The sequence below is a fragment of the Diplotaxodon limnothrissa genome, linkage group LG7 (assembly GCF_057381915.1).
Source record: "Diplotaxodon limnothrissa isolate DT_005_m linkage group LG7, D_limnothrissa_male_GT1.1, whole genome shotgun sequence".
NCBI lineage: Eukaryota > Metazoa > Chordata > Actinopteri > Cichliformes > Cichlidae > Diplotaxodon > Diplotaxodon limnothrissa.
The window spans coordinates 60,523,948-60,536,840 of record NC_140602.1 but is presented as its reverse complement, the minus strand read 5'-3'; the positions used below and the strand labels follow the sequence as shown (position 1 = coordinate 60,536,840).

The 12,893-nt window shown below is 43.2% G+C and overlaps 1 protein-coding gene across 1 annotated transcript in view; it reads left to right on the top strand.

The window, feature by feature from the left end:
• Positions 1-12,893, top strand: part of fa2h (fatty acid 2-hydroxylase) — a 42,302-nt gene that overhangs the window by 21,523 nt on the left and 7,886 nt on the right. The window contains exon 2 of the mRNA XM_085358585.1: positions 11,827-11,952. Within this exon, the coding sequence (XP_085214711.1) occupies positions 11,827-11,952 (126 nt within the window). The remainder of the gene's footprint in view (positions 1-11,826; positions 11,953-12,893) is intronic.

Below are 12,893 nucleotides of genomic sequence, written 5' to 3'. Positions count from 1 at the left end.
CAATAGGTGTCATTCTTGATGTTCTAATGGGTGAAAGTCATATCAACATTGCAGGCATACTACCCATTGTCTCTCTTAAGGCCTGTGGTGTGTACATAGGCACTCCTCCATAGATACAACTGAAGATGGACAATCAGTTACTGACCTCCCTGAAATGTATGAAAGCGAGTAAACAAACAAAACAAACTTATAAACATCGGTGCCAAGGTTGCACATCTAATCTTGGACACTTTTAAACCCGACCCTTCCTGGCCGCCAGAGATTCTACGCGGCGCGGAGAACAACAAAGTACGGGCCGCTCATCCGAGGCGCAGAACAAAGAAGCGCCGGGGGAAACACGCTGGTATTAGGAACAGACTGAGACAGCAGGCGCATCGCGCACCACTGCCCAGTGTCCTACTGGCCAATGTACAATCCATGGAGAACAAGCTCGACGACCTAAGAGCAAGGGTCACCTTCCAACGTGACATGAGGGACTGCAACATTCTGTGCTTCACGGAGACATGGCTGACCCCCACCGTGCCGGACCAGGCCGTAACTCCGTCGGATTCATTCTTTGTGCTCCGCGCGGACAGAACGGCAGAGTCAAACAAAACCAAAGGTGGGGGAGTGTGTTTCATGGTAAACAGAAAGTGGTGTGATGCCAGGAGCATTTCTACTCTCTCCAGCGGCTGCTCGCCACATCTGGAGTTCCTGAGCATTAAGTGCCGCCCTTTCTATCTGCCCCGTGAGTTCACCTTGGTCATCGCCACGGCGGTCTACATCCCACCCCAAGCGGACACAGGTATGGCTTTGTCCGAATTACATGATGTGCTGAGCTCGCTTCAAAACAAGGACCCGGGCGCAGCCCTCATTGTAGCAGGAGACTTTAACAAAGCGAACCTCAGACAAGTCATGCCAAACTTTTACCAGCATGTCTCGTGTCCAACGAGAGGGGATCGAATTTTGGATCACTGCTACACGCCATACAAGCAGGGCTACAAAGCTGTCTCACACCCGGCTTTTGGGAAGTCTGACCACAACGCCATCTTCCTCATCCCCCAGTATAAACAAAGCATACGGAGGGAAGAAGTAACCACGAGGGAGGTAAAACGGTGGACTGCCCAATCAGAAGCTACGCTACAGGACGCACTCAACTACGTTGACTGGGACATGTTCAGAGCATGCGCAGTCGACATCAACGAGTTTACGGAAGTAGCAGTATGCTTCGTCAATATGCTAGAGGAGGAGATTATCCCCACTGCGAGAGTCACCACATTCCCAAACCAGAAACCGTGGATGGACAGATCGATCCGCACTGCAGTAAACGCCAGGACCGCCTCCTACAACGCGGGTCTCACCACTGGCGATATGAGCGCCTACAAAGCGGCCTCATACGGCACGCGGCGCGCGGTGAGAGATGCCAAACGCCGGTACCGGGAACGTGTGGAGTCCCATTTCCACCAGGGCGACACACGGAGTATGTGGCACGGACTACGCACCATTACGGACTACAAAGCCAGGGACACTGCGCTGATCAACGCTGACTCTGCATTCACCAACGAGCTGAATCAGTTCTACGCCCGTTTCGAGGTTAGCCAGGCGGCTAATGCTATCTACCGCCTGACTACCGAGGACAGTGACGTCATCAGCGAGAGACCGGTGACCAGCATCGCGGAGCATGACGTCCGAGCGGCACTGAGGAGAGTGAACACAAGGAAAGCGGCGGGGCCAGACGGCATCACCGGACGTCTGCTGCGCTGCTGTGCTGACCAGCTAGCAGGTGTGTTCACTTACATCTTCAACGAGTCTCTGGCGAAGTCTGTGGTCCCCACATGCTTCAAAAGATTCACCATCATCCCTGTGCCCAAGAACCGCAAACCCTCATCCCTGAACGATTACCGGCCAGTTGCACTGACCTCGGTAGTAATGAAGGTGTTTGAGAGGCTGCTGAAGAACATCATCTCCTCCTCCATCCCAGACACCACAGATCCGCTGCAGTTCGCCTACAGATCCAACAGATCCACAGAGGATGCCATCGCCCACGTCCTACACACCACTCTCAGCCATGTGGACAAACAGGGTAACTATGTGCGAATGCTGTTTGTTGATTACAGTTCAGCGTTTAACACAATAGTGCCCTGCAGACTGTTCACAAAGCTGAGGGATCTGGGACTTAACAGCCGTCTGTGTGCATGGGTGTTGGACTTCCTCACTGGCAGAACTCAGGTGGTGAGGGTGGGCAGGTGCTTCTCCAACAGCATCACCATCAATACAGGAGCACCTCAGGGATGTGTCCTCTCGCCACTGCTCTACTCCCTCTACACTTCAGACTGTGTGGCCACCCATGGCTCCAACACCATTGTGAAGTTTGCTGACGACACAGTGGTGTTGGGTGCCATCTCCAACAACGATGAGACGGCCTACATGGATGAAGTGAAGAATCTGGCATCGTGGTGCCAGGACAACCACCTCCAGCTGAACGTCGGCAAGACCAAGGAGCTGGTGGTGGATTTCAGAAGGGGTCAGCACAGAGACTACAAGCCCATTATCATCAATGGAGCTCCAGTGGAGAGGGTGCAGTCCTTCAAGTATCTTGGTGTCCACATCTCCTCAGACCTGACATGGGCTGCCCACATTCAGGTCCAGACCAAAAAGGCTAGGCAGCGCCTGTATCACCTACGACAACTGAGGAAGTTCAGGGTCTCCCCAAAGATCCTCAGGATTTTCTATACAGGTGCTGTGGAGAGCATCCTCGCACAGAACATGACATCGTGGTTTGGGAACAGCTGTGTGAAGGACCAAAAAGCTCTCCAGAGAGTGATCCGTACAGCAGAACGCTGCTGCAGGATTGCTCTCCCCCCGCTTCAGGACACCTACACCAGGAGATGCCGGACTAGAGCAGCGCAGATACTGAAGGACCCATCCCATCCTGGCAACAAACTGTTCCAACTTCTGCAATCTGGTAGAAGGTTCCGCATCTTCCGGGCAAGGACAGAGAGACTCAAGAGGAGCTTCTATCCCCAAGCCATCCGTGCCCTAAACACACACACCCGCCCTCTCACATCATCTATAATTGACTGAGACAGGACTCTTCCAGACACTAAACCAACGCACAATGTACATTTCAATTCCTTTAATTTTAAATATGTTTATATTGTCTATCCTGTAAAATAGTCAGATGTCTATTCATATTAATGTACAGAATTCACCTGCTTGCTGCTACTACTGCACATTCACCCAATGTGTGTGTGTGTGTGTGTGTGTGTGTGTATATGTGTGTATGTATGTATACTTCCTCTACACCCCCCCCCCCCCCCCCCCCCCCCCCCAATTTTTTTGCACATGTCGAGGAGCGTGTCAGGCTACATTTCACTGTGTGTTATACTTGTATAACTATGCATGTGACAAATAAAGAACCTTGAACCTTGAACCTTGAGTGGAGGAGAAAAGGCACTGGGGTTGAAGTGTTAATCAGGAGATTAGCGCAGCTTTGTTGCTTAGTCCCAACCCTCTTTGAACCTTTACCTGAGTAAAACTAATTTGCATTACATACATTACATACAGATCAACGCCAGTAAAACCAAGGAACTGGTGGTAGACTTCCGCAGGCACAAGCATTCTCCACTGCAACCACTGAACATCCAGGGTATGGACATTGAGGCTGTGGACAGCTACAGGTACCTTGGTGTTCATCTGAACAACAGACTGGACTGGACTCATAACTCAGACGCCCTCTACAGGAAAGGGCAGAGCAGGCTGTACCTGCTGCGGAGACTCAGGTCGTTTGGGGTGGAGGGCCCACTCCTGAAGACCTTCTATGACTCTGTGGTGGCTTCTGCTATCTTTTATGGTGTGGTCTGCTGGGGCGGCAGCATCTCTGCTGGGGACAGGAAGAGACTGAACAGGGTGATCCGAAGGGCCAGCTCTGTTCTAGGATGCCCTCTGGACCCAGTGGAGGTGGTGAGTGACAGGAGAATGGCGGCTAAGCTGTCATCCCTGTTGGACAACGTCTCCCACCCCATGCAGCAGACTGTGACAGCACTGAGCAGCTCCTTCAGTGGGAGACTGCGGCACCCACGGTGTGGGACGGAGAGATTTCGCAGGTCTTTCCTCCCCACTGCTGTCAGACTCCACAACAAAGACTTTAACTGAACAAACACACACATCCACACATGTGCAATAACACTAAGTGCAATAATCTTTTCTGGCATCGTTGTATTTTTACTCAGTTGTATATAGCATTCGTATTCTATTTTTATCTTATTGTATATTTTTATTCTATTTTATTCTACTGTATATAGTATATTATTTTATTCTATTCTGTACAGTTGTGTACTGTATTTATTCTTATTGTATTCTAATTTTTGCGTCATAACTTTTGCACTGTCCACTTCCTGCTGTGACAAAACAAATTTCCCACGTGTGGGACTAATAAAGGTTATCTTATCTTATCTTATCTTATCTTATTTGATTCCTATAGTTAAGCCACAAGTATTTTAACCAAAGTGGAAAATCAGTACAGTTTGAGTACAAAGCAAAGAGGAACTCTGAGTTGGCTTGTGACTGCTGTTCCTCTTTGGTTAAACAGCGATCAGCTTCACCACACTCTCATGATGGGGTTTAGAGCTTCTGATGTGACTGTATCTGTCCTCATGCAATGAGTAGAATTCCTAATACTGCCTTGCTCCTTTTAGGGGTGGACACTGGGAATCATCTCCCTCTAGCAACTCTATATTTAAAAATTGTTTTGGTTTTGGGCAGTCTTAGTGCTGGTATGTGAGGTTAACTTTTGGCTGTAGTGCCAAGTTATCGACTAATGCTAGAAAGCTTGGTTAGCAACGCACAGATGCACATAACTGCTAATTAGTGCTAAGTAACAGAGTGTGTAACTATAGTATGTTATTAATCTTTGAGTCTGTGTCACACAGAGCCATATTATTTCTATAATTCTACTAAAAACCCAAAACACTGTGGATACGTCCAGCTCGCTGAGACCAAATGGGGAAAGTCAAAGAAAACAGTCTCTTAAATATACATAGCGATGTTTAGTTGAAAATTTCATTTCACAGTTTACTGTGAACCAACCAATATTTAGATATACTGGTTTTACAGCATCCATGGTATGAACATTGGTCTACAAGTATGCTCAAGTATGTAATTTCCTCCTTCACTTCCTGGTGGAACTTAATGTTAATTTTGCCTTGAAATCGTCACCCACCAACACTAAATGGCTCAATTTTTTTTTTTTTACTTAATGTATTCTTGTCTTTGGATGGGGTTTTGACTTAAACTAAGTAAACAGATTTCTTTGTGGATGCAGATGTCGTTAACATTTTTAAGGTTTTGTGTACCATAAAATTACTACCCCTCAGTGCTTGTTAGAAATTGTTATGAATACAATAAAACTACAAGCAGATTCATTAATCATGGATGAAAAATGAGAGAACAAAACTGGATTGTATGAAGTTATAGTTTTGGTATTTGTTCAAGTCCTAATGTGTGAAAGTTTGGGTTATTAGAGTTGATGCATGTCTCTTTTTCGGTGCTCTGTTTAAAATTTATGTGATTAACAAATGTCTAGATATTAGGGATGTCTTTCCTTAAGTGGAAAAGTAGAACCACAAAGAGACGCCACATCTCTTCATAGTTTTCAGTTGCATTCCGAAAGACTGTTGTGGTTTCACTGTGTTGTTTCAGACTAATTTAAAGTAGGTCGCTTGCAGCCTAGATGGGGGTTTTGTTTATTTGTTTCAGGTAAATGGCACATATGTTTTATTTGCTTGAGGGAAACCATATTTGCTTGCTCAATGGCAACAGGACCTGTGATCTTTTTTTTAGTCTGCCACGAGAAATAAGGCGATTGATATCAAATACACAACAAAGGAAATTGCGCAGTCTGCACTGAGAGTACTTATCATTTAAGTGTGTACACGTATCAAGTGTGAGGGGCATTCTTGTCAATGTTAAAAGAATAATGTAAAATTCACTTTGTTTTTCTGTCTAAAAGATACAGTTTAAAGGTGAGGTCATTTAGCTATAAATAATAGTGACCACTCTGTTAATTGCTGAATTGCTTCCTGTCTTGGTTATTCCAAGTCAGGTGTGCAAACAAAGCGAAACTTTGGCGACTTGTTAGATGAACAGCCTGAGGGACACCTTGTAACTATGGCGCTGTGGCTTTAAATTTCCCTAATAGCTATTGTTTTTGTTTTGTATTACTATGCAAAACCTCAAAGGCTCACCTTGGCACACTCTTACTGTCGCTGCTCTTTCCTGTGTCACAGAAATGTCCTTTGTTGGCTACCAAGCTGCCATGTGACGCCTCTCAAAGGTGAATGTTAAAGCCGTTGATGGCTTTGCACATTTTGCTTTTGCTATCATAAAAGGTAATCATTACAGTTGGTTTAGTGAAGTTTTATCCTCATTTACACCTTCAGTGCTTAAAGATTACTGGTGAATAACTCCAGGAAAAGTCATCAGACTATCCATGTTATTGATTTGATGTTTCATGGTTAAACAAGACAAATTTCATGTCTTGACTTCATTTGCGTCTTAAGACTGAACACTGTTGTTCTGATCTAAATTGAATTCTTATTTAACAGTAGCAATGATAAGTATAACTGAACTAAATAGCAGTTATTTACTAGTATAGGGTTGTGTGTTTCACCTTACAAAAGAGGGGGGGAAAAAAAACCCAAGTGTTCCGAGTATGTAACTGTCAGAACTGCCGAGTACTACACCTTTCTTTCACATCCTAAGTAATTTAGTGTCAAACAGGACAAAAGAACTTGAGACTTTCCACATTATTCTTAAATTTGGTTTGGTACATGCCCATTGCACAAATTTGACCGCTTTAGTTTGACTGTTTTGTATCACGCTTGTCCTGTTCATCTAGCCTGTTGATGCTGTTCCATTTTATTGCCAAGAAGAAGAAGCAAACAGACACAACATGAATGTAATGTTGTTTGTTGATGACGTTAATAGCAAGTCTGTCATCCACTCACTTTGTTTGCAAGTTTGAGATTAGCATGTACTTTATGCTGGCAGCAGGAAGTTTGATGTTATCTCTTGTTTAGCAGCTGGTTTTGAGCTATTAAACAAACATGAAATGCTGTTATTTTATTCCATAACTTCTCATATCGATTGATCAGATGTTTTGTAAACAGCTTAAATTACACTTTTGTAAGAGTAAAGATTACTGTTTTTTTTATATATATATATATATATATATATATATATATATATATATATGTATGTATGTATGTATGTATATATATATATATATATATATATATATATATATATATATATATATATATGTGTGTGTGTGTGTGTGTGTGTGTGTGTGTGTGTGTGTGTGTGTGTATATGTGTACACACACACACACACATGTAATTTATTAATTAGGGGTGCAACAACACTCGTATCGATATTGAACCGTTCGATACAGTGCTTTCGGTTCGGTACGCATATGTATTGAACAATACAAAATTTTCTGTTGAGCGCTCAGTGGATCTTCGTTCGACTACTCCGCCTAGGCTGCACTGTCAAGCGCAGATCCACTGAGCTAGCAAGACAGAAGCTAAGCTCGTTGCAACATGGCTACTGCCTCAACGCTACCCGAAACTGAAGCTGTGTCCCAAAACGTCGGCTGCATCCTTTGGAGGACCCGGCCTTCGCGGTCTACGTGGGCCGGGGTCCTTCACAGACATGGACAAAAGTAAAACAGTATCTCGGATGTACCACGCAATGCTCAATTGGTGGGAACTAGTGCGTTAGTGCAGTTAGCTTCTTAACGTGTTGACGCCGTCCAGCCCCACGCACGGGGCGATCCGCGGTAACTCGTTAACGGAGATTTGCCGCATTATGGCGTTAATGTCATTTTAACGAGATTAACGCTGACAGCACTAGTGGGAACACAATTAATATGACTGCACATTAACACCGACATCATCCTAGTGCAAGACAAGTGGAAGCAGACAAAAACAACAAGCACGCATGCTACAAACTTTACCCGAGTCATTTAGACAGCCATGATTCTCCGTATGGGGACCTGATATGTTTAATATGCTGCTGAGAATATAGCGTATAGTATAGCTTTTATTTTGGAAAGAGCCATTTCTCTGTAATAAACTCTCTTTTCCAAAGATGAGTGATTTCTCGATCAGATTTATTATTTTGTTGTTTCAGCAACATTAAATTTAAAAACTGTACTTTTGAGTTAAAATATATATTTATAATTGTAATAAATGGCAAATTACAAAAAAATGTTCATGCCTTTTTATCGAAAAAATATCGAACCGTGACACCAAAGTATCGAACCGATCCAAACCGTGAATTTTGTGTATCGTTGCACCCCTAATATACATGTGTATATTTATACAGAATTTCTCTTTTTCAGTATAAAGTTGACTTGGGTTTACTGATCTTACAAAAATGATGACTTGAATCTCAACTGGAGGATTGAAACTAAAAGATCCTCTGCTGCTCTAATGCGAGCATTGTTCCTGTGTACTTATATGTTTGTGGTGTGTGGTGCTGAGTTCCACAGTGGGTATGATTTATTGTTAGGGGGTTATGTAATAGAGGGTTCACATGTAGGGTTTGTGTACTGTCTTTACTAAAAACAATTTACTTTAAAGCGGTATGTGAAGGTTTGAATGTATTTGTCAAGGCATGAACGTGAGGTGTGTGTTTGCATTACCTGCTGACCGAGACTTGAACAGGTAATATTATATTTATTTTAAAAGTTGGTAAATATTGATGCATATTTAGTGAGGTTTTGCTTAGTAACCAGATGAATGAGTATCTGCCTGCTTTTTGGGGGGATTTTTAAGCTACTTTCATGAAAATGCAGGTAGTATTTTTTTACGTTTTGGGGAGCTGGGTGTCATTTATGTTTTTCAAGCACAGTTTTTGTTTAGTTTTTGGTTTCTTTTTTCACATCAGACTTGCTGTCTAAAATCATCTGTAAAAGCCCAGTTGAGTCAAAAATCTAACACATTGTTAGTTCCTGCACACTGGGCGTGACTCTGATCACCTGTTCTCTGTACTGAGTCCTTCTGCAAGCCGCTTTGCAGCCCACATCAACCCCAGTTCCTCAATTTCATGCTTTTTGTGACTTGGCCATTGTCATTTCTTTTTCTTTTTCCCTCTGAGGGTATCCTGGTGCTGATCTCCCTGATTTTTGGCTTTCCATGAATGTACATGAGAGGTTCCCAGAACAGAGCGACACCAAAGCTTTGAACATTTAAAAAAGAAAAGGGGAAAGAATTGTTTATTTCCTGACCTTTTGTATTTATTTCTAGCACAAACAAATACAGGCTCTGTAAACCTGCAGCAGCTTATCCAGGATCACTAACCTCATCCTTGCCAAAAATAGGCCGCAGATCCTCCCATTTTAATGAAAATCTGGTGGAAAATTTACATTCGCAGTAATGGCCACCCTCACCCTGAGCTCACCACACCTGCAGGGTTCACTGACGGAACAAGGCCTGAGTCACATTTATTCGATCATATGTATAAAGTGGGACGAGGTAGAGCTCAATAAACATTGCATTGCTCACTGTTTCACGTAGGCCATGGCTGCTGCAGATACAGAGGGTGTGTCTGTTTATCGCCATTACGTACGTGTGTGTGTGTGTGTGTGAGTGTGTGAGTGTGTGAGTGTGTGTGTGTGTGTGTGTGTGTGTGTGTGAGAGAGATTTTTTTTAAAAATGGAGGCGTGGTAGCAGCTATAAGCTGTTAGTTTCTGCTTCTAATTAGCGTCACGAGTATTCTCATATCTGAACCACATTGGTCATAACCACCAACTTCTTTATGAAACTGGCTTAAAGGATTTGGCTTGTTTATAATATTTCTGCTGTTTTAATTTTTAAAAAAAAAACTGTGGAAGGTTGTTACCGGCTGTAAATTCACAGATACGATGATTTATTGTAATATAAAATAAGGCGCGAGCGAGAGTCACGAAGATGAGAATGTGAAAATAAAGTTAAAGAAACATTGAGCTCTGCTAGTTCAGGGTGAGCTACAACTTCAACACTATTCTCTCAGGATGAGTATGGTGTGATAATGGGGGGAGGGGGTGTAGCGTTGCCTCTGTAGGTGTTGAATTGCCAAGGCGATGTTAGTAACAAACCATAGGAGGCCTTATGTGTGACTCCAACCAGCTGATGAATATTTCACCTGACTGACGTGGGCTGTCGATCAGAACAGGGCGTTAATCCGACAATTCCCAGAGCTGACTTCATACAAACAGAATGTAACTTGACATGCATTCTAATTTTTTTATGAAGGCCGCAAGGATAATCTGCCCACAGTCTACTGCATGAAGACTTGGCAGGTGGCTTTAAAAGGCCAAGCTGCTCTTATTTTCATGGGAAAGAGCTAATGTATCTTTTTGTGGGTTTTTGTCCGTTTGTTGCTTAGTGCAGTTTTGCATAAATCAATTAATTTGACTAATCAAGGCTTTGTTGACAGAACATCAGTCTATCACAGACCTTTTTGTCCTTTTTTTTCTTTTTCCTTTTTTTATTTCTTTGTCATGTGACCTCTTGTTGTTTGCATTTTGCATCTTGATCAATTAAAAAAACAAAAAAACAAAAAAAAAAAAAAAATATTACGCAAGCCTATCAGTCATTAATTGGCTCCAACTCATATAAGGTAGAAGAGATATCAATATCAGATGGTTATGTGCTGTGTCACAATTTGGCTCTGGCAAAATATTCAAGAATGGTGTGATGAAGACCAGGACACATGTTTATTCTTTATAATGAAGATAATGAAGAGGGCGATCGTGGCTCAAGAGTTGGGAGTTTCCCCTTGTAATCGGAAGGTTGCCGGTTCGAGCCCCAGCTCGGACAGTCTCGGTCGTTGTGTTTTTGCGCAAGACACTTCACCTACCGCCTACTGGTGATGGCCAGAGGGGCCGATGGCGCAATATGGCAGCCTCGCTTCTGTCAGTCTGCCCCAGGGCAGCTGTGGCTACAACTGCAGCTTGCCTCCACCAGTGTGTGAATGGGTGGATAGGTGTGTAAAGCGCTTTGGGGTCCCTAGGGGGGACTAGTAAAAGCGCTATACAAATACAGGCCATTTACCATTTCTTTAAAAGTAAATGATGCACTACACAAAACATCTGTTGTGCTTTTATAAATCTTCAGCACTGTGTCTGCATTAGCTACAGCTCATCTTTGGATGTCAGTAATCAGAGGACAAATCTGATCAGCAAAACACTCAGATGGTTTTGGACTCCTTGCATATTCATATCACCTGCTGTCATCATTATCCACATGGCTTCTCTCCAGTTGCAACAGCTGTGCCTTCAGTGCCTTTTTAAATAAGAATTATGTAAACATATGTTTGAGTCATTTGTATTGCGTATTGTATTACATTTATATCTGCATTTCCTTCTGTGTAGCAGAACACAAACTAAACATCAAACCAAAGTAATGACTGACTGTCAGTGTTCCAATATGTGATAGCATGATCCTTTGTTGGAGATGTCCAGCGATACAAAACGATTTGAAGGTTGAAAGCATTATGGTATATGTCACACGTGACTGTAACCATTAAAACCCGGTTTATGGGGCTGAGGTAAAAGGGCAAAGGGCAGATGGGCCATAATTGTCAAAAAGACTGACTCCTGTTCTATTTATATATCTTTAATGAGACATAGCCTATGTAATAGGTACTATATTGTGCAGCTGTCTACCTGTTTTGCATAAGCCACGCACTATAAATATGTGTATCTGTCTTTCTCCATCTGTGGTTGGCTTAGGCCATTTTAATAATAAATTATACTTGCTAATGGCATCCTTTTTTCTTTTCTTCTTTTTTTTTTCTCAGACTCTGAGAGCGAGAAATAAAGCCAATAAACAGACCGAAGGAGAAAGGGCACAGCAGACGACAGAGGCGAAAGACGAGGATGAGCGCGACCCATACAGCCTCTGCAGCTCTGTGGACCTCGATAAGGTGTGTGCGTGTTTTGAGACGGGGCTAATATGCGATCAAATGAAGAGTGCGTCTTTTCTGCATCTTTTTTTGAGTCAATGTGTGCTTTTGCTGAAATTATGCAGCAATCGATCAGACACTGGAAACAAAAGGTGGAGGATGACCTAACAAGTGTATTTGCTTACCCGTGACGGGGTAGGTGAACAGCCATCTGGTTATTCACCCTGCTTCATCTGTTTGCAGATTGCATGATTTCCCACACTGCCAGACACAAGCATGTACAAAACAGAAGACAAAGCAGCATTGCTGAACTCCTAAATCTAAGCCAGTGCTGAAAGTCTAGACTCAAAATGGTGCAGGTGTTTTTTATATGTTCATACTAGAAGAATTTGTCCCTGCGTGCTGAAATCTACCTTCAAGCACACACAGTCAGACATTCATTTAAACTATGCTCATGTGATGGTGCAGTTTGACACGTGTTTTTCCACTTTAACAGGCTCAGCACCACAATGACAGATTCAACCAGTCTGTCTCGCTCTCTCTGCTGCCAGGCAACGCTTTATTGAACGAGACCCATGACTCTTGACTTCACACACTTAAGTTTTGCAAGGCCGGTTTCAAACACCAGTGTTTTTGTGACACAGGGATCTGTCAGTTTAAGCCCTTCATTCTGAGGGTTTGCTTCTTCCAGTAACTTGAATCCTGATGCTCGGACACTCCCTTCACACATCTCAAACATGGGTAACTGTACCCATGTGCAACACTCATGCAGTTTCTGCGCTATGCAAAATGTTGTTATTATCACCAGCACACTTGTCATGTGCTAGCCTTCCTCATTTAAAAAAAAGAAAAAGGCCCGCTTTTTGTTTTCAAACTGGTTAAGCTGGATCGTAGCCGCTTTAATGTCCTGGTTGTTCGATACTCACCTTTACTCAAGCTAAATCAGTCCGTCCACATTTGCA